Source organism: Lepidochelys kempii, chromosome 12 (genome assembly GCF_965140265.1).
Source record: "Lepidochelys kempii isolate rLepKem1 chromosome 12, rLepKem1.hap2, whole genome shotgun sequence".
Lineage (NCBI taxonomy): Eukaryota > Metazoa > Chordata > Testudines > Cheloniidae > Lepidochelys > Lepidochelys kempii.
The window spans coordinates 16,947,537-16,970,059 of NC_133267.1; the positions used below are offsets into that span (position 1 = coordinate 16,947,537).

Sequence of the window (22,523 nt, forward strand, 5' to 3'; positions counted from 1 at the left end):
TCCAGTGCTGCATTGAGGCTCTTTGACTCTGCTCTGATACTTGCTGCCACTCCTGATTCAACACTGTATCAAGACACTCCAACTGTGATCTGAGACCTAGAGCAGAGAGGGAGCATCTTGACACTGTGTCAACACAGTAGAATCAAAGATCATGGATGCAGCAATGAAAAGGATATTGTTTCTCAAATGAAAAAGATCATGATCATTTTCTTTTTAAGTAATAGCTTCTCTTAATGCAATGTATTTAAAAAGGGGGCTGACACACTTTCCTCCCTCTTGCCCCGTTGAATTATAGAGCACTATGACAGACAACAATGTCACTGTACAGTCCATGTCATTATATGAAAGTTCTTTTGCTTCTGGGAACTGGCAATTATTATAAAATTAAAAGGGCTTTAAGTCTTTCATGACACCACACACATAAAGGGTATGAGTGTGTGTGTGTGTGATTTCTTTTTTGTGGGGCTATGTTTGTGAAGTGGTACTTGTTTGGGTCTGAATCATAATTTGGAGACACAAAAGTCACCTGCCACTATACTCTGTATCATTTTTTGGGCACATACTACTAGGTATCAACAAAAGCGATTGGTTTAATTGTTAGCTGGTGACATGGCTTCATTTCTGAGACTGGTTTCTTTTCTATAGATGGGATGGTGCTTGCAGTGCTATGCAGAATGATAATGTAAAGTGGGATTTCTCAAACATTGCACAGCATGCTATCCCTAATATGGCAAAATATTCAGCCTTCCCTGATGTAAAGGCTTTTGCAAAAGGAACAGAGAAAACCTTCCCCTGGAAAAAGAAGATGGTGCAGGTGTTTATAAAAAGGGAAAGGGGTGCTTATTCATTTTTTCTTCCTGTTGGGCCATATTTACCTAAGAATTAACACAACCATCTACTGAATATTAAATATTTAATATTCAATACGTGGTGATGTTTTTGCTGAATGTTAAATGGAAACAATCCATTGAAAATAAAAAAATAAAATTTCTTTTTGTTTCATTTCTCTTGAGGCTTCCCAAAAGAGGTTGACACCGACCCAGTTTGAGAAACACTTACCTAAACCAATCATTGCCCAGCACGTATTCTCTGGGGCAACTTGTGTGGGCATGATGCCATCCAAACAGATGGGCATTACTCTAGGCAACCAAGAGACCATGCATGTGAATCAAGTATGGGTGTTTACAGCATCATTCCCCAATGAGAACATCAACATGACAATCCAGACTCCTGGCTCAGTTAAAGATGTGTTTCACTAATTCAGCTCTAAGACAGATACCGCTAAAAAATAAATAATTCAAATCAGCTTGTGTGGTGTTGACTCTATTTTACTTTGTTGAACTGGGCAGAATTTGGGTGGAGGTGGAGGGACTCATTAAAAATAACGTCTCTGACTCTTGTCTGCCCAAGGGAGGCTTTTACAGAATGAGACCAAAGAAGCTTGGAAAGCCCTGCTTAATGTAATGTTACAAATGAGTAGGGTGTGGAAAATCATAGAACTGTTCAGGTCTGGAAGGGAGTCCTCAATTCAGGAAAGCATCCCTATTCAGGAGAGCACTTAAGTATATGCTTAATTACAGACAATGGGACTTAAGCACATGCCTAAAGTGAAGGCCCAGATTTAGCAAGGTCATGTGTTTAAGGGTAGGCACATGCTTAAACACCTTGCTGATCTGGGGCCTAATTGCTATCCTGAATAGAGATGTACTTATATTCTTTAGTGCTTTCCTGAATCAGGGCCTAAGATATTTAATTTATCCCCTATATCCATCTAATAGCAGGACTTCCACTGAATTATCACTAGAAGTTATTTAACATCTGTTACAAACAAGTACAGGAGCTAGGACTAGAATTAGAATCTCTTTAGCTGCAAATCAATGACTTTATCTCATCTACTCTAACATAAGAGACTTTGATAGATTGATTCTGGAATGCTTAGCCTGCTTTAGGGTATACCTTTGAAATGTCTGATTTCTGTCCTTATGTGAGTTCACTTTGAATATTGGTTTATAGCTTTTTTTTTTTTTTACATTGAATCATATGTATTTATGTAATTTTAATCACAAATGTAGTCAAGCAACCTTTAGCTTTTAGGCAAAGTTATTTTTAAAGCCCTGCAAATCTGCAGATATCCACTTTGTATCCATGGATGCGGATATCCACAGACCATGTTTGCAGATCACAGATGGATGCGGATCCAAATTTTATATCTAGAGCCCTGGAAAGCTGCAGCTAACCGCTTTATATCCATGGACCATGTTTGCAGATGCGGATACAAATTTTGTATCTGCACAGGGCTCTAGTTATTTTATTGTTACATATTTTGTTACATACCTCTGTGGGTGGCTGAGTAAATCCAACTTTAAGGCTTGGGGTTTAAAATGTCTATGAATATTAGGTATGAAATAATTGAACTAACATTCTCTTTCCTGAGAACCACAACAATACATATTTTACTGATAATAAACAATAACTCTTTCTGTAATCTGGATTCTTTGTTCCTGTGTTTCAAGAAATAACTTGATTTGTAGGAAATATAGAGAGAGTTTCTTTTCCAGCCCCATTCCATAGTTTGTGAATTCAGGCACAAAAAGCAGCTTCTGAGAAAAAGGAGATTACAGTAAAAAATTAAATTAGTCCATTTCTGTCATTTGCTTGGAACAAAGACAGATTATCTAAAAATGGTTTCTCTCTCTCTCTCCCCTTCTGTATGCAAAATATTTAAGTTTTTTTTCATTTCAGATTATCAAAAGCAATCTTTTTATTTGTCTCCTATAATCTGTTATGATGGCGCTGAGTTCTGTCATTAGACTTGCTAAAATGTTCTGTTACCATGCATTTCATTTTCTATGGAGAGTAATGTTTATTTTCTTGCTTGATGTCATGGTAACAGAAATACTTACCTTATATTATGTCTAAGTTTATGTTTTAAATGCAGACAATGCAGGTTATAGATTGGTGTATATCCCATTTGAAACAGAGAGCATTCGCTAGGAGAAAATCCCTTCTGAGTTGCCAGTGCCTGGTTCTAGCTGTTGCTCTGATGCCACATATGCATCTAACACTGAATGAGTTAAAAATACAGTAGATGTGTTTAGGGACACCAGCTTAAATTTTCAGGGGCCTGATTATTCTGTTAGTTGCATGTGTGCAATTCCCACTGAAGGCAATGGAAGTAGTGCATACGAACTTGCCAGGATAATTGGGCCCCTGAATTGCACACAATTTAAACCCCAAAACGGCCATTGATTCCTGTGGGCATCAAATCACTAAATCTCGTACAATTCCTTGACTTTAGGATTGAGTGCTATTTTTTCAGAGAACTCGGTTAGATCTCAATGAATCTGAAAATATTTGATCACCTGTGATGTATTGCTATCCACTCGTAGGAGGAATAAAAGAACGTAATGTATCTGAGCTTAATTTAGAAGCACAGAAACAGAGATGTAGTTAAAATGTTTTAAATCTTGGCTAAGGAGTACTGCAATCTGTGACATACTATGCAGAGAAAAGGAGGATGAAACCCTACGGTGCAAGGGCAAAGTAATAAAAGGAGTAGCTAATATATAAAGGTATAGTAAGAGAGCAAGGAACGACTTGGTTTAAAAGGTTACTCTCCGTTGATTTTCCGTATGGAAATATCCTACAGAATACAATACATTATAAAATGTAATCCCTTGATACTAGATAGTACTACACTTGATTTTAGTCAAAAGGTCAAACTCAGACCAATTTGTCTGTATTATCGTTCAGTTGCTGCTGATCTGAGATGACTACTGAGGTCCAGGTGAGTTACCATTATTCTAATGTGGACCTTATCTTTGGCTAATTGCTTCAAAAATTAAGTAAATATCCCATCCATTGTCCGACTGATGGCATGGCACAGGTGGACTAGGGAAAGGTGTTGGTTGCAGAAGGAAGAGTGGCCATGAGAGGAGAATTTTAAGGTTTGTTACATTAAACATCTTGAGCCTGCAGCTTTTCTGAAAGTATGGGAAATGGTGAAGGCCAGGTGGCTCTGGAGATTGTTGAAGTGCTAAAATTCATTAGTTCATGTTTGTACAGTAGTTAGGAGTTGAAAGCACTATGTCCATGATCACTGGTTTTGGTCTATTTATACAAGTCCCCAGTAATCATAGCAAAGAATTATGTGAATGAGAGAAAAGTATGAGTATCCAGCGTTTGGCATAGAAAAATGCAACTGTGTGATCTCCTGAATTAAATCAGTACCTGGAGGATGCCTATGACACAAGGAGGAGCCCTGTGGTTCCTAACAACAAGACCAAGAAAGAATTGTTTCAATAGTGTATAATCACTCCCAAATCTGAACAGATATACAGGTGATCAACAAAAGGTACTCCCCCTGCAACCCCCAGGCCATGCCACTGCCATATTTCAAAAGCCTGCTGCAAACACAGGGGTGACAGAGCTACACAGAATATGGTCCCAAGAGTCTTACACTGGACCATGCTAGGTAACCCAAATACAGGGGTCCCTGCAGGCCCCCCTCTACCAGTGGTTTGAGCATTGGCCTGCTAAACCCAGGATTGTGAGTTCAATCCTTGAGGGGTCCATTTAGGGATAAAAAAAAATATTGGGGATTGTGCCTGCTTTGAGCAGGGGCTTGGACAAGATGATCTCCTGAGGTCCCTTCCAACTCTGATAGTCTATGAGTCTATCTCATCTCTTCCCCTAGCCAGGCCATTGCCCACAACCTGGTCCCCACACCGCGTCGCGGGAGCTCTCGTCAGAGCGTTTCCTAACCCAACCCTGCGCTCCAGTCCTGAGCCAGGCGGGATTGGGCACGCGGAGACTCGGGTTGTTACCCCGGCAGCGCGGGGCGGTTCGGGTAACCGGGCCCGGGGCCGGCAGGCTCAGGGGAGCAGCAGCCGCCAGCTGGTCAGGGAGGCGTGGGGCGAGCCGCGGGACCAGGGGAGGGGCAGCCCCGCCGCGTCCCAAGCGGCAGCCGGGCTCGCAGTAGCGGGAGGACGGCTCGGCCCCGCTCGGCCGGGAAGGGGCGCAGCCGGTGTCGGCGGGCGGCCCCGTCAGCGGGGGCACGCCGGGGCCACCAGCCGGACTGCAGGTGAGGGGCGGGCGGGCGACCATCCCCAACTAGGGAAGGGGGACACCCCAGCCGCCCGGTAGCCGTGGGCGCCCCCACGTGGGGCAGGTGGGCGCCGGTCTCCTCCCCAGCCAGCTGTAACCCCGGGGGAGCCGGGGAGGGGGGCGACGCGTGCCTTGAAGGCCCCCCCCCAGCGGCCGCCCCCGCTCCAGGCGGGGATGCGGGAGCCGAAAGGGCGCGGGCCGGGGTGGAGACGCCCTGGAGCGGGAGCAGCCCCTGCCCCGCGTCTCCTGCCCAGCTGCAGCTCCCCCCCGCGTCTCCGCCGGGGGGACCTGGCCTACTGGTTCAGTGGGGGCTCCCGCGCTGCTCCCCTCGGGCTCGCCGCGCCCAACCCCCAGGGGAGGGAGCTGCCGCCGCCGCCCCGGGCGGGGGACACGGAGCGGGCGCTGCTCATGGAGCGGGGGCTGCGGCGAGTTCGCCCAGGGCTGGCGCCGCGTGCAGCCGGCGGGGCTCCCCTGTGTGCGGGGCCGGACCCCGGGGGAGCTGCGGGAATCTCCCCCGGGCTGACGCCCCTCGCCCGGTGTGGGCGCGTGGCCGCCGCGGGGAGGGCGGCTCCCCCTGCGCCGGGCTGGGCGCTCCCCGCCCGGGCTGCCGCCTTCTCAGGTGCGCTCGCCTCTCGCTTTGCTCCGCGGCGCCGCCGCCGCCGCCGCCTGCCCGGAGCCCCGCTCTCCGGCGGAGCTGGGAGCATGGCGGCGAGCTGGAGATCGAGCACCGCTCCACGGCCGAGGAGGACCCCAACGGCAAGCAGCACCGGGCGGGGGCCCGCAGCGCGCCGGGGCCCGCCGGCTGGCCCGGCTCCACTCGCCCGGTGAGCCGCGCGCGCCCCCGGCCCGCCCGCAGGGACCTCGCGCGGAGGGAGGGGCTAATGCCATCCTGCCCCCGGCTTGCCGAGGCGCTTTAATCCTCCTCGGCCCCCCCAGCTGCTTCCGCTGCTTCATGCAGTTCGTAGGCGAGCGCGGTGCAAAGTGGCCCAGAGCCCCGCGGATACGGGGCGTGAAGGGAGGGCGAATGTGGCGGCCCAGGACCTCGCGCCCATCGCACTGATTCCCACAGCTGCGGAAAGTGGAGGGGCCTTATCCCCTGGCTCCAAAGCCCCAGGTGCTGCGTACTTCTCGCGGTGTTCAATGTAGATTGCACTGATCTAACCATTCCCTGAGCCCAAACTGGGGCTCTTCTTCGCCCTGGCACCTTTTAGCTTCATAATCTAATATCCTGGTTTTCAGTCCAAGCCCATTTGGGTGACTGTGGCTGCTTTTTTAGTTCAATGGACAGCGTGAAACACTCAAGATAACAGCTAGATGGACAGGGCAACATTGCTGCATGTCCTCTGTAAAAGTGTAATAGAACAACATATGAAGAAGTGACAATGTTAAGGTGAAGACTTTAAATACCGCCTTAGAGATGGATGTCCAGGCCGGGGATAGAGGGATTCCAAATCTAATTAATTTAAAAATAAAAAGTCAAAAGTAGTTTGGGGGGTATTATAGCCACCTCTGAGTCCCCCATACTTTTGTGGTTTTACAATCATATTTTCTAATCTTTTAAAACATTTTTCTGTGCTGTCTGAAAGGGCCAGGCAACTAGAGAGGAAACTGACTAGCTGCGTAGAGTGATGTCAAATGCACAAAGTAAACTCTCTTGGAAAAGTTTCAGAGTAACAGCCCTGTTAGTCTGTATTCGCAAAAAGAAAAGGAGGACTTGTGGCACCTTAGAGACTAACCAATTTATTTGAGCATGAGCTTTTGTGCATCCGATGAAGTGAGCTGTAGCTCACGAAAGCTCATGCTCAGATAAATTGGTTAGTCTCTAAGGTGCCACAAGTCCTCCTTTTCTCTTGGAAAATAGATTTTACATATTTTTCACCCTGTAATCTCTTTCTGTGATAGTAATCTTTAGCGTCTAGCCACAGACTATGGTTTTCAAAAGTAACCAGTGATTTTGGGTGCCCAAACTGATTGTCTGAAGGGGACTGAGCTCCTACTATCTGATGATCACACACATTTAAGGCATCTCAGGTTGGGCACCCAATATCACTAATCACTCTTGAAAATTTTGACTAGACGGGCAGTGGAATGATGTTAGTGTGCTAACCACTTGACTGCATCTACACTGAAAATTTTAGGCATTTTTTTTCCATTCTTGGTCTAGCACTGGTGCATTTACTTTGGTTCTAGGAATGTCAGTGTTGCTAACATTGTGTCTTCTATAGAATGTTTCATTCAGATCAGCGGAGCTGAATGCTAGCTTGATATTGCATACGTGTAGTAGATACTCTTCAAATGGCGTTTTGTCTAACATTTCCTTTTTCTTACCAAAAGTCACCAGACCCACTTTTTGCCACCTTCAATGTGAGACAAGTTGGTTGTGACTGGAGGTGGCTACCATCTTCAGGTTGTTCAGTGTCCTACGTGAAATGAGTTAGTGATCTCAATCTATTTGAATGAGAGTCCGCATGACAAACGTAGCACTAATTGGTCTCCTTGTCAGCAGTCTTGACAGAGAATGGGGTTGAATGGAGCTTGAACTGTGGTCTCAATCAAAGAGGTGGTCCGCTCCCGGAGTCATGGGTGAAGCCGATTGATGTGGTGATGTACCCTGGCCTTGAACAAACAAAGAGCTTGACACGGCCTCCCCCCGCCCCCCTTTGGCCTCAGGAGGACTCTACTAGCAAATCACTGTTTGTTCTAACAGATCAGTATTTAATAAACACTTCATAAATTTTTTCAAGTTAAGTGTTACACTTGCTCAAGTTTTATGTGGCCAGTATTTTTGGGTGTTTTTTTTTTCCGGACAGTCCCAAATATGTTGAAGATGTAGAAAAGTTACTGTTGTTTATACGGTGTTTTAGTTGTATATACCACTTTACAGTTGCATCGGAAGATTAGGCTCTTTCACTGAGGAGCTCCTAATCTAATTTAGGCAGATACCACACAAATGACAGAGGATCAGGAACTGAGGGCTTTGGAGAAGAGAGCAGCCTTTGAAGTATAAGTGAAAGAAGTAAGCACTGAGGAGGAATTTGAGGGAGAGTGAGGGTGCTTGCTTCGGGGAAGAGGGAAGCTGCTCAAAGTGGAGGGGACAGCATGATAATAGAAAGGTCAAGTGGAAGAGACAAAGGGAACATTAGGGAGAGAGGATTGATTGGTATTCCAGCTTCTGTCTGGGGTAGAGGTGGAAATGAGTGCTGAGAAGTAGGCTCAAGCAGAGCTAGAGCAGGACTTGGGATTTGAGAATAAAGAGCATATGTTTGATTGAAAGGTGGAAGGCCCAGCGAAGTTAGTTGAGAGCAGGGACAAAGTGGTTGGAATGGCAGATGGTGTTTTAGCTTGCAGTGTTTTGGATAGACTAGTGAAGTAGGAGGACTGAAGGCAGTTGCAGATCATGAGGTAAGAGATGATCATAATGTGGACTGGGTTTGTCATAAAATGTACAGAGAGGAAGGGTCAGATATTTAAATATAGTGGAAGAAGTGACAGGACTTGGCAAGAGCATGATTCTGGAAATGGGCTGAAAGACAGCAGGGAGAAGAACAGAACATTAAGATTGCAAGATTGTATGGCAGGGAGAGTAGTGGTTTTAATAACAGTGATAAAGTAAGTAGTGCAATAAGGAAGAGGGTTTTGGATGGAAGCTAAGAAATTTGGCTTTTGTCATAGTGAGTTAAGATAATGGCGGGACATCCAGAAAGATGTCACTGGTGACAGATGGGGAGAGGTGGAGTTGGGACTTGGTGGCATAAGTATTGTATCTGTGTTTTAACTGTGGATATGTCACCTCAGTAATTAGCATTTGAAGGAGGAGACTGAAGTGAGAACCCTGTGGGCTACCTACAGATATGGGGAGATGGGAAGATGAGACCTAGCTAGAGGAGATGCGGAAAGAGTAGTCCCAAAGTAGAACGATAGCACACTGTGCTGGAAGCCCAAGGAGGGGGGAGTGTCTTTGTAAAGAGGGCAATCCATGATGTTAAGGTAGGTAAGAGGTCAAGGAGAACAAACAGAGTGAAGAGACCTTTGGATTTGTCTAGGAATTGGTCACTGGAGACAATGATGACACTTTCAGTAATATGGAGAAAGCAAAAGCCTTGAATTTGACATTGTTGCCAACCTCTGAAGAGGTTTGTGTATGTTACTCATTAAAAAGAGGTCCCATCTGGTGGAGTATCCATATGTTTATTTCATGAAAAGCAAATTGCTAAGATGTTTGTAATTTTAATGGAGATGGGGTCTGAAGGGTTAATTTTTCAACTGGTTTTGAAACCTTGTATTTTACAATGAAAAGGTCATGTCTGTGGATTAGGGGGTATTTTTGGCACAGTGTGTCACAGATTGAGCCGCATGACTTCCATTAATGTTAATGTGAATAGCACAACTATATCTATGCCCGTTTTCCTAAAAAATTCTTTAGATGTAATTATATAATAGTAAAATCATTCTTAATTAGCCTTGAACAGTGACATTTTTAGGCTTCAGAGTGGCAACTAATTTGTGTATACAGTTTAAAATAATACAATTGTAATTTCAACATGTTTGTAACTAAAACATAAAAAATGAGCCCTAACAATCAAGAAATGGTGAAAAGTTCTTTCTGCAGCTAAAAATCTGTGTTGAATGTATGTCCAGAATAGGAGCATGTGCAGCTAAATAAATATAAGGTAAAAATGCTATTTTGTGAAGTCTCTCTTTGAATATTGAAGTTTTTGGTGTAACTTGTATTTTTGTTTAATATCACTGTTGCGTTCATAATCTGGAAATGGTACTCCTCCTCCTCCTTGGAAAAATGCAGTTTAGATCGGGGGCGGGGGGGTCACAGTTCTGGAATTTGTTTCAATTGCAGGTCTCAAAGAAAAGGTGCGGCACTCCACAGAGCTAGGACCCAGTTTACTAACGCAGGCTCCCAGTCTGCAAATGGATAGGTGGTACAGATCTTTACACCTATGCTAAGTGCTGTTGATGCCAGCGGGACTCAATATATGTGAAAGGGTCACTGCAAGTGAACCTGTTTGTGGAATCAAGGTCATGTTCTGCATGCACACAGACACACATGCGCTCTCTCTCAATCCAGGGGAGCCTGGGTTGCAAGCTTTGTGGACCCCAAGGACTGACCTGGATTCATTTTCAGCATGCATATTATTGCTGTTATGTATAAGAAGATACTCATTCAAGCAATTATGTTCAGAACCAATATACCAAAGCTTTGATCTTTGATTTGGAATTTCCGGTCCACTACGTTTACTTTGCACTGCTCAGGTGGCACCAAGTGGAAGGATTCTGGTCATAGCCATCAGGCAGAGAATTCCCCTCATGCTGGAGAAGTTACTGCTGGTATCAGTGTGACAAAGGAAGTGGAGCTGGCTCCTCCACCCTCACACCTTCCTCCATGTGTAGACACAAATGGTTATAACAATATCTCACCTTCATCAGTAGATTTGAAAGCACTTTACAAAGGATGTCAGTATAATTTTCTAATGAGTGTCTAGAGCCTACACATCAAAGTTACCTTTCAGTCTCTTTCCATCTATTAAAAACTGCTGCACAGCTGGTTTAAAATAAGCTTTGTTGCATCACATCAGGAAAAGTGATGATCCTTAAGCAGGTAAATAATTTCAATAAATGATCTACTGGTATTTTGACGCTGGTTGGATGTTGCTCAGAAATGATAACATACACATTACACAATGACTCAATCAATGCAGAAAAACTTGCGTATTTTTAAAAAAAAACAAACTTCATACAAAGGAAATCCTGTCTGGCTACTCCCTGTGACAGTTTTATGCATATGTGTTTCAGTCAGTCAGTCAGAAACAGCACAGAGATATTTCTATCACCAGCACCTTGTCCTGATTTCCTCGTGCATGTGTTTTTATGTACCTCGTGGAAGTAACTCTTTCAATCTGATCCAGGTATTTACCTCTGAATCTTCACTGCAAATTCTTCACTATTGTAGCTTAAATATCACCACATCTTCAGTGAGGGCCTGATTCTGTGACACATGCTCACACTGAGTAATTCTCCTGTACAAAAATACTTCCATTAATTATGAGTGGTAAGTGATATTCAGTGTGACAGCAAAGATTACAGATTCTCTGGACCTTGGTACTGGGTGGACTGAGTTCTGTTAAAAGTACCTGTTGGCATTAATTGCTCAAACTCTCTTAGAATCATAGAATATCAGAGTTGGAAGGGACATCAGGAGGTCACTTGTCACTTGCTGTTCAACAGCAAACCAACACCTACTGGATTACTTTCTTCTGCCTCTCATGTGGATTTAGCTCATTTAGCTTTTTGCCTCCTTACAGTGGTAGTCCTAAAATCCAGATATGATGCTACTCATGCTCAACTCACAGCACTTCACAACAAAAACAATCCTACCCAGTCCTCTCCCTGCCTCAAATATTTTAAAGTATAAGAGAATGGATTAAAACCCATTTAACATGCTTCACAAAAGAAATGTTTACTTTACTTCCTTCTCACTTAGGTCCTGTCCTTGGCACATGTTTTTAAAATGAATCCAATAACTTACTTTCTCTAGTTCCTTCTGGTCTAAAAGAGAGAGTTACTCGCATCTCAGCCTGCTTTCCCACAAGCATTAATTTTTTCTTTAAGGGAATTAGTATATTCTTTCCTTGCTTTAGTTCTTCTCTCAATTAACCTTTCTCCTAACGAGGTACAGTATCATAATCTTCCTCATCAAGATCAACTAACAGATGCTCCTTCCAACTTTATTCTGTGTTTCCCATTGACCTCAGTATGTGATTCATTAATGTTGAAAAGAGTAAGTAAGAGAGATTCAGCACTTTCTATCCTGTAACCCTAACATAGGCTTCAGTGCCCTTGTTTAACTCTGTGAGTAACTGTGTGATCTTCCTTGGCACACCATTTAACTCCAATAGCTTCCTTTCACCAAAGAAAATCCATAAATGTTTAAAGTCCAGAAAACACGCCTACAGGTCAGATCCAAATTTCTGGTACTTCTCTGTTATTTGTTATAGGTGGAAATTTAACTAAGTACTACTTTTGCCTTTCCTGGTGCTAACTTTATTCAGTTTCTTACTTATTTCAGGTGACCCTGTACCCTGTTTTACATTTTCCTTGGAACCCTTGACAGGTCTGTTTCATGGACATTCTTAACTATTCTTTATGATTTCCTTGTTGTATGGTATAACAACTGCTTTCTTCCAGCTCTGTGTTACTTTTTTTTTTTTGCCCTTCACGCTGCACAGATTATAAAATGAGATTTCTCTGCTTCTGACCACTGATCTGCTGTGCCTCTTCTTCTTCTAATCTGCTGTCCTTTTAGTACCTCCACTTTGATTCCACATGTTCTTGGGTGGCCTTTCTTATCCCACTCCCTCTTTTGGATTTAGTGCTTTCTGTAGCTTTTTGGAAGCTGCAGCTCTCTCCATGTTCATTGTCTGTTTGGCATCAGCATGATCTGCAGCTTCGCTCTCTCTCTCTTTCATCCTTCAGAAGATCTCTGCTGCATATGGTGGCCACCTTTCTTTAAAACGGCTTATGCAATCACTCTTTCAAAAACTTAAGCAACCTACCAATGTACCATCTCTACTATTCTTATCTTCAGTATTCCCCCCCCCCACCCCAGTTCGAGCTCTGTCACTCTGCATGATTAATTCAGAATAAATAGGATTGGCAAACAGTTTTGGTTCTTATGTATTGGCTTTCTGTGGGTCCTCAAGTTTTTTTTCCCTCTCTGCTAGAAAACCTGCTTCTTTCTCTGTCGGTACCATCCCTTGAGCACTGTTTCTTTCTCTGCTTTTCTGTCTTTGTCTGTTGTCTCCAGGGCCTCCACTGTCACATCATACAGTTCTTCCATCATATCTGGCATTTCTGACCTGATCTACCTCTCTTGCTTGCCTGCATTTTCTCATTAGTTTCAGAGCATCCCCTACTGATTCCGTCAAGCTGTTTTTTTTAAAAAAAACATTTTCCACAGGTTTTCTAATTTTTTTCCAAAGACTTTTAAAAATGTCCTCTAACAACTAAAGTGAACTGGTGGGGTTTTTATGTGTTTGCTTTCTTTTTTTACTTCCTGTAGTCTTTCTTAACAACCTTCAATCCATCACATTTGTGTGACTTCCCACCAGTTACAGGGGTATTTCTGAAACTACCGAGGAATGGCAAGGTCCCATGTCAATTTGCTTTTACAATTTGTGCTTTCAGCATGCTGAAATTAACTGAGGGTTACTACCATGTAACTTTAGGATCCTGAGCTTTTAATGTGGTACATTCCAAGTATGATTCACTTAGAGTTTATGCTGACAGCATGTTCTGTATTGCCTTGAGCTTCCAGTTGCATAGTTTTAACAAACTTAACCTAGTGACAGTCTCTTTCCTAAGGCCAGGTTTCCTGGGAGATTTTTCCCACATGACACAATTCTCTCAAACTGGAGCACTGACATCTCTTAGCAAAACTAGCTCATCACGCTTTAGTACTATCTATGTGATACCCCTCCACACACGCACACTGTTCATTGTAAACCCCTCCCAAAGACCGTTGGTACATAACGTCTGGCTATTCTAGGTAATTCTATTATTTTCATCCCCATGAGAGCTGACCATATAGGTTGTATTATTATTGCAGTGCCTGAATTTGATTTTAGTATACTAGATACATGGAACCCAAGAGACCAATGGATTCTACTAACTTCTTAGTTTTGTAAACTCCTCCCTCCCCCTTACTTTAAAACACTTTTTCATGGGAAACTTAATGAAAGAACAACTCCAGAACATAGTTTCAGCTGTGAAATGGTTGAGAGGAATACTTAATGTCACCAGCAATAGACCATGTAATGCGTATAAGATGTATCCACATTGGTAGGTGTTGACCATTTGACATAAAAGCAGGAATGTTGTTTTTGTTAAAATAACAATTGAGTTAATGTTTTGCATCTTTTTTTTTTCTGAGTAAACAGCACTATGCAACTTGTTATTATTCTCTGCCATTGCTAGAAAGCTGGACAATAGAGCACTCAAATACCACAGTGATGACAATTTTAGATAGTGCGATTGGGCAATAGACTATTGTTCATGATAAGAGACAAGCAAAGGAATCAATATAGCACACTCATGCTGTTTTTGTGAATGCTTTACAAATTGTACTTTTAGTCAATAAAATTATATATATATATATAGTGCAACAAATAGAAACTGTAGCTTCGAGTATCTGTGCAAAATAATGTCCTTGGATTGTAAAATTTGAGTAATTGTGAAATAATGCTTTTGACATATTATATCATGATCTTTGTAACATGGTACTGTAGCTAAATTAGGACATAGGGATTCTGGAGGTGTATGTTTTGTTGCCCACTGTGCTACAGGCTGTCTGCATCACTTCAGGAAAATAACTCCTATGTGCCAAATAACTTCTCTTTTCCATCTGTAAAATGGGATAATAGAATTTTTGAGGCTTAATTTATAGTTCTTTTGTGACACTGTCACCACCCCCTCTGAAGTCACATGACAAGGCTGCAGACAAACTGCTCTAACCAAGCCATCTTTGTAACTCTGTGTAAGCCCTGCAATTACTACCTGACTGCATGTTGCAGTTCCAACTTCATGTAGATGTTATGAGCTGCAACTGTTCTTTGGGTTGTTATTGCGAAGCTATTGTTAAAGGAGAAATCCATTTTAAAGTGTAAAATGGTGTAGTTTTTAACTGGCACAATAACCCTTGTTCTGTCATGCTTTCCTCTTTCCTGCTTCTAATAACCCAATAAATATATATACCCTTAATGGATTAAGAGTCAGCTGTAACACTTTCCTCAGTGCTTCACAGCTGTTCTGTTTCGTACCCTCTATCAAGTGATATAGAACAGCTTTTATAGGGCCATTTGTCCCCATTCCTTTCCAGGAGCCAATCAGAATATTTATCATACACTGTGTTAGTGTGTTACATTTCTGCCCCTCACTATAGTATCCAGATACTGTGTGTTGTCCTGTCCCCATCAAGCTAGTGTGGTTAAAAGGTGATCTTATCTCCTGGAGTCAAGTCCTCACTGTTTCTAGTAGCACTGCTCCTGTTCTGTTGGTTAAATTAAACCAGAACTCCCTAACCTTGCAATCTTGAGTTGTAGATATAGTGGTCAGACTCTGTTTAGGTGGTGCCGTCCCCACAGATAACAGGAGAGGTGGTTTCCCACCACAAAGGGCAAGGTTTAAAACTTCTATGAATCCCACCAATTGGGCTACGTCTTTGATAACGGCTGCAAGGATGCATGAGTTATGTCAGTATATGTCATTGCTTGGGAGAATGGAAGGAGGGGTGAGTATGAATTGAGCTGCCTCTGCTTTGTGATTTTACAGACTGTATAAGAAAAAAAAACACTTCGCAGTTTTCCTTTGAAATAGAAATGTAGGGCTGGGAAGGATCTCAAGAGGTCAGCTAGTGCATCCACCTGCACTGAGGCAGGACTAAATACACCTAGACCTTCCCTGAAAGGTGTTTTCCAACCTGTCTTAAACACCTCCAAAAATGGGGGTTCCATAATCTCCCTTGGAAGCCAGTGCATAATTATCCTTATAGTTAGAAAACTTTTTCTAATCTCTAACCTAAAATCTCCCTTGCTATAGATTACACCAATTACTTTTTGTTCTACCTTCAGTGGAGATGGAGGACAATTGCTTACCCTCTTCTTTAAAAAAGCTCTTAACATATTTGAAGACTGGTGTCAGGTTGCCCTTCCGTTTTCTTTTTTCAGGATTATCCATGCCCATTTTTATCCTTTCCTCATCTATCACATCTTCTAAAAAAAAATATTTTATTGCTCTTCTGTGGACTTTCTCCATTTTATCCACATCTTTCCTAAAGTGTGGCGCACAAAACTGGATGCAGTACTCCAGCTGAGGCCTCACCTCCCATGTCATGTATAGGACGCTCCTGTTAATATAACCTGAATGATGCTTGCCTTTTTCGCAACTTCATGTTGTTGGCTCACATTTAATTTGTGATTAAACACTATAACACTGAAAGCCTTTTCAGCAGTTCAGTTGGCTATCCAGTTATTCCCCATTTTGTAGTTGTGCATTTGATTTTTTCCCTTCCTTACTGAAGTGTTTTGCTCTTGTTGATTTCAGACCAATTCTCCAATTAGTCAAGGACACTTGGAATTCTAATCCTGTCATCCAAAGTGATTGCAACCCCTCCCAGCTTGAGGTCATCCACAGATTTTATAAGCATTCATGCCAATTCATTATCCAAGTCATCGAAGTTCAGCTGACTTGTCTATAATTCCCTGGGACATCTTTATTCCTCTTTTTAAAGATTGGTGCTATGTTTGCCCTTCTCCAGTTTTCTTGGACCTCACCCATCCTGCATGGATTATGAAACATAATTGCTGATGGTTCTAAGATTGCTTCAGCTTGTTCCTTAAGTACCCTAGGATGAATTTTATCAGGCCCTGCTGACTTGAATATATCTAACTTATCTAAATATTCTTAAATCTGTTCTTTTCCTGTTTTGGGTTTGGATTCCTTCACCCTTGTAGCTAATACTGTGTTAAGCAGCCAGTCACAATTTAACCCTTTTAGTGAAGACTGAAGCAAAACAGGCATTAAACACTTCAGCCTTCATGATGTTACCCACTAATAACTTTCCTTCCCTGCTAAGTAGTGGACCTCTGTAGGGAACTCTGTATTATCCTGCTTGCTACATTCATTGTGGGGAACCCTGAAATGAAGAGTAGGGTTAGGCATTGTTGCGGGTCTGGGAATAAAATAATACTGTTAGCATTATTTTGTGAAGGGGAGAGTGTCTTAAATGAATAGCTGAATAGCCTGTTCCCTTATTCCTTATTATGTATGGATTTTTAAGAAGTTGTTGTCTCTTTCAGTATACTTATTCTCACATAAAGGGGATATTTCTGCAATTTTTTTGGCAATATTAAAATCCTAATTTACTGAAAGATGTAATAAAAAGGGGGAAATAAATGCTTTAACACAGTCCATTGTCACATGCAAAATCCTTGATTTGTTAAAAGAGCCATGTAGAGAGGAAGCATTTTATCTTAATCTCACTGGGCTCTGTTCAGCAGAAAAGAACCACAGACTTTTGTGGTACAGAAGTCCACAGATCTGGCTCTGTGGTGGGTGTCTCCCATAGAGTTCTTGCTTAAGGTTGGAAAGCTTATACATTGAATCAGTAGGGTCCAATTATTAGCTTCCCCACCACCCTCTTTCCATAATACTGATTTTTGTGCAATCGCATCCACAGTCACTAGCCAGGTGTGTCCTTCTGCTTGAGAGAAATGCTGAAACTTTTTAATTCCGAGAGTTCTATTACTTGTGGTGGTTTCTTTTTTTTTAACTGTATCATCTTTCAGGGGTGTATGTGTGTGTGTAATGCACAGCTATCATATTCTCAAATAAAATACTTTCATTTAAAGTTACAGTTGCTTCAGTAAGTACTTTAAGCCTTTATGCAAAAAAAATTCAAACAAACCTAAACGTTAAAGTATCAAAATGATGAGTTAAGGTCATTTACAAAGCATATTGTAATACTTCGCAGCTCATACATTTGGTTACCAGCAGTAAGATTTACGCATTCCAATAGCCTTATCTCTGACCCATAAAATAGATTTATAAATATTTCTTGGAGAGACCTACATCAGGAGGTCTGCAGCAGGGGAGCATCCAGCACATGGTTTGAAGGACAAAAAGAAAGCAAAGTAGTGCACCAGACTGCCAGGTGTGCGCCATACCTACCATAACTTTGAGATATTCAATTTTATGAACTTAGTCTCCAATTAGTTCATAAAATAGGGGTTTTAATGTGCTTGGGAGGCTCTCATGTACAGGGACTGCATAAGTACACAGATTGCTAAAAAGGTATTGGAGGGTTACAATCCTGGGACACATTCATGAGTGTTTTCCACCGACTTCTGCTAGCAAAAAACTGCCTGCAGGGGTGCCCGACAGTAGCAAGCCCACTCTGGTGGTACAGAAGGAGTCAGGGAGGCAAATGGCACAGTTCAGAAGGTAATATGGGCCAGGTTGGCTGAATGCTGCTGAGTCAGTATATTCTCCATGCAGCTTTTGTTGGTTGGGCTCCTGTGCAAAATGCAGAACCAGTGTGAAGGGCAGCCATGAAAACAGCATATGGCCTCCCCTGGGGATGCATGCCCACATTATCACAGATGCCTAGGGGTACAATATGTGTGTATTGAATCTCATGTTTTAAATTTGAGTGTGCTTGTCTGTATAGATAGATACATAGCAGCCCTTATGCTATCCCTCACCTGCAGACACTGTAGGAGGCGTGGCTGGTGCAAGGGTTTCTGCCTGGCACTTCCCTGTGCTTTGCTGTTCCTTAGCTGCTCTACTGGCCCCTTGGAGCAATTGGCAGTGGTGCAAATTAGAGTAGTCTTCAGGCTTTTCTATCTTATGCTGGCACACGGTCTGCACAATTCTCTCCTGAGTTTTAGTGTGTGCGCCTTGGCCAGAGCCTGGGATCTGGACCTCTAAGACTAATTTCTAATTTATGTTTCACCACTTTACGACTTCTGGTTTTTTTTTTTATTTTCCAATTCATTCTTCCAGGACAAGGAAATACTCAGTTCTCTGATACAGTGTTTGGGCCGCAAACATGGCAGGGACATATTTAAATTTAAAGCAAAAAAAGTGTTTTTTATCTTGTGGTTTCTGGTGTTCATGTGTTTTGTTTATTTTTTTCATATACAAAACCCAAATGTTAGAACCTAACTATGTGATTGTGTCTCTTTTGATAGTTTTTTAGAATAAATATGCTAGATTGATTTTTCATGTAATGGAAAGATTAGGTTTTTACTGTAATTCTCTTGATGACCCTTAGTAATGGAGCATCACATAAAAGGCTCTCCTCTAAGAAGGCAAAATCTTCCTTAAAGTTAAAATACAATTCTTTTGAAGAACACTTACTAGCTCTTATACAAACTCTCTTTTCTTCATCTTTAGTGTCTTTGTTTGAGATATTACTTTAGTTTTTGATCTTTTACCATCTTTTATCATCTTTGCCTAAGCTTTTATATTGCAATTTTTTATTCATACTTTCAATTTTCTCTTATATGATTGTTTTATGGTTTTAGGTTTCTAAAATGTGTTAGATTTTTTTCTTTTTTATCCTAAGATTAGCTTTCTTCTCCCCACTTTTTAGGTCCATACGTTTTTTTTTTTTTTTTTTTCTTTTTCTTAATTTAAAGCTTTACCTGCTTCAATGTAGTCTCTTCCTTGCATCATATTATTCCATTTCCTGTTAATTAGCATGGAGAAATTTTATTAAAAGTTTCTTTTTTCCATTCACAACATCTCAAGGCTTGGGCCTGTGTGAAACTGGCAGAGAACAGGTGTCTGATATTAAAGCATGCAAACTTTTAAAAATTAAAAGTGTTCTTTCTCAGGAACAAATTGAGATTAGCTTCCTAGCTATTCTTTAGGAAATACATTCTAGCATAATTTTTGCCATTTTTGCTATACCAGATCTCATAGATCAGGCCAGTAGTTGCAGGGGAGACCTCTAAGAAACAGGTGCTCTGGGAAGGTGTGGGTGATTCTGCCGATGTTGCTTTTCTCTGTGCTTCTGGAAGTGTCCTCTTTTGGATGGGACACAAAAGAGATTGTCCGATCATTAAAAGATCCTATGGGACTTCTTGGAGGAGTATGGGTCCTGGCCAAATTACAGCTTGGATAATTACATGCCATCTATTTGAATCCCCAGCAAAGTTCTGATTGGATATGGTGGGTATTGTTCACTTTCTGCTCTAAAGAGTTGTGTAGTACTGCTGTGTGTGTCATTAAACAGCTGCTGTATTCCACCCTAGGGATGGCTGAAATTCAGCTGTGATATTCCTGTATCTGGTGCCTTACCTACCATTACAGGGGCATTGTGAGGTTTAATTAATAAACATTTGCAAAAGGCCTTGAGATTCACTGATGGGTGAGTGGCTGGAGAAATACAGAAGTGTTGATTTGAATTTTCTTTCAATTCGATGAACAATAGAGGGGCTTCCCCCTTTACATGCAGTTTTTGTGACAGGCTCCTTCCTTCTGCTGAAAAGCTATGTATTTTTAATATAATGGACTGCAGTGTTAAACTCTCTGACGGTAACCTGTGTTAGATTTCACAAGATTGAGATCCCACCTTTAATTGATGAGGCTTAGCCAATTGGAAACTTGCTGTATTTGGCCTCTGCTCAAACTGCTGCTGCTCTGGTGGTGATTAAAGCAGAAGTGGTTGGGTGGTGATCATTATTTATTAATTCTTTTGGTTTATACACTACTTTTAGGCACTTTTCAAACTTTTAAAAACATGTGCGGTGATCAGATTCATACCAACATTACAATCTTTCAGCCCCAACTAAGATTCTCCATCAAGTTAAAGCCTTCTTATTCCCAATCATCCTTCTCAAGAAAAATGTTAATGTGTCCTGATGGTCAATAGGTTCAAGCTCCGGCAGACTAAGCCAGGAAGCAAATTCCAGAGTGAAGGGCCCTCTGCTGAGAATGACTTGCCCATAGCTCCCAGATGAACAATTATCCAGCTGATCTCAAGTGTTGAGATACCTCCCAGAAAGAGGGGGTGTCATAGATACTGAGAGTCCAAATGAAAACGGCTTTATAGATCAAAGATAATAGTTTGAATTGCACATGGAAAGAAAGCAGCAGCCAATGCATCTTCTGGAGCATGGGTGCAAATACCTTCAAAGTAAGCTGGCAACTGCATTCTGCGCTACAGGAAGCTTCCAAGTGTACCCCCATATAAAATGCATTTCGGTGACTTGTTTTGGAGGTGACAAAGGCATGAGTTTTGATGACTAGGTTCATATCTGAAAGGATAGGTCTCCTTGCCAACTGCAGATTCAAAAAGCATACTTGGCCACAGTCACTCACTGTACATCCAATAGCATCTGCAAGTTCAAGAGGGATCCTTAGTTGCAAATCTGAATAAAAAAGACAGGCATATCCTCTCAATGGAAGGGTAGGTATTGCCTCCAACACTCAAGTAAGTGTGCTAGAGTGGTAGGGAAGTAATTGGCTGTCAAAGAAGACCGTGGGACATGTTCAGGAAACTAGTCAGATGGTTGGGGGAAGCAGAAATAGGATGCGGGAGCAATAGTGGTGGCTGCAACAAGAATAGGGGTGTAGAAAGTAGAACTATCCATGTATTAGATGAAAGAAAAAAAGTGGAAAAACGTGAATGTTGAGGCTATGCCCCAAAGGAAAGAAGATGTTCTGCACAAATCTGCACAGTCCATTTGAGATTCTTTGTTGTGCTTATACTGTGTCCCTGCAAGCTAATTTTATTGCTCTCATATTGGGGGTGCTTTAAGGGAAATGTTCTAGTCTTGTGGAATGTTGTAGAGGCGTGAAAGTGACAGGTGATGGGTGTGATGCAGGAGGACCAAAGATTCCTCTTTCATCGTCCCTTTTAAACATAATGCCACATTTTTTGTGCAGGTTCTATAAGTGGGCTCCAAGGATTAATACATTAATTAATCTTGATGAATAAAATACTGGTGAAAGTCTTAGCAAACCAACTTTATTTTGCCCTACCACTACTCATTCATGCTGACCAGTCTGGCTTTATTCAATGAGCAGGCACAATTCATAACAATTTAACAAGCATTTAAGCATATTGATCAAGTTAACCAAGTGAATTAATGTGGCTACCTCCTAGCATTAGATGCAGAGAAGACATTCAACAGGGTTCTTTGGGGCTATCATTCAGTAGTAGTAGAGAAATTGAATTTTGGACATCGCTTTATAACCTTTGTCCAACTGTTCTACGGTTTTCCTTCGTTTGAATGGCACATAACAGCAGAAGCTTTCTTCTTAAAGAGCACCACCATCTTCCCTTTGTTGTCTCCACTGAACCAATTGCACTAGCTATCAGAGATTATACTGAGACTTAGGCCATGCCGAGCCACTATAAAGAACATAAATTGTCCTTTCCAGATGTGACCTCTTGCTTTGTGTCTGGAAGCACACCCTCTATTCAGTATCTTAAAGGCCTATGTCACTATAACTGTCCATGTATATTTAATCAAGGCTGAGGGGAAACCATTAGGTACTAATTCAGCATATTCTAATTTTTCATGTCAATAATCCTCTTCCCACCCTTTGAGGGATTTGGACACTTCGGGATACAAATCTCACCCAATTTAACCAAACTAATAACACTAAATCTAGAACCCCTTTTATATACCTTACATTGTGACCCTCAAATGGTATGTTTTTTCTTTGTTTGCTTGAGTCAACTTGGTAAAAATGAATGATCTTCCTTGAGTGTTACAGTTTCTGCAAATCCTCCCACTTTGACTATCTGCAGAAATTTTATGTGGCATAGTAAGAGATAGATAATCAGCTTGTTGAGGTTGTCACAGTAGAGAGCAACTGCACCTGTATTCCCCCTG

General features: G+C 42.0%; 1 protein-coding gene across 1 annotated transcript in view; it reads left to right on the forward strand.

Annotated features, from left to right (window-relative positions):
• Positions 1-3,769: 3,769 nt before the first annotated feature.
• Positions 3,770-22,523, forward strand: part of LOC140896499 (plasmanylethanolamine desaturase 1-like) — a 77,503-nt gene continuing 58,749 nt past the window's right edge. The window contains exons 1-2 of the mRNA XM_073308424.1: positions 3,770-3,787; positions 5,726-5,930. Coding sequence (XP_073164525.1) covers positions 3,770-3,787; positions 5,726-5,930 — 223 coding nt within the window. The remainder of the gene's footprint in view (positions 3,788-5,725; positions 5,931-22,523) is intronic.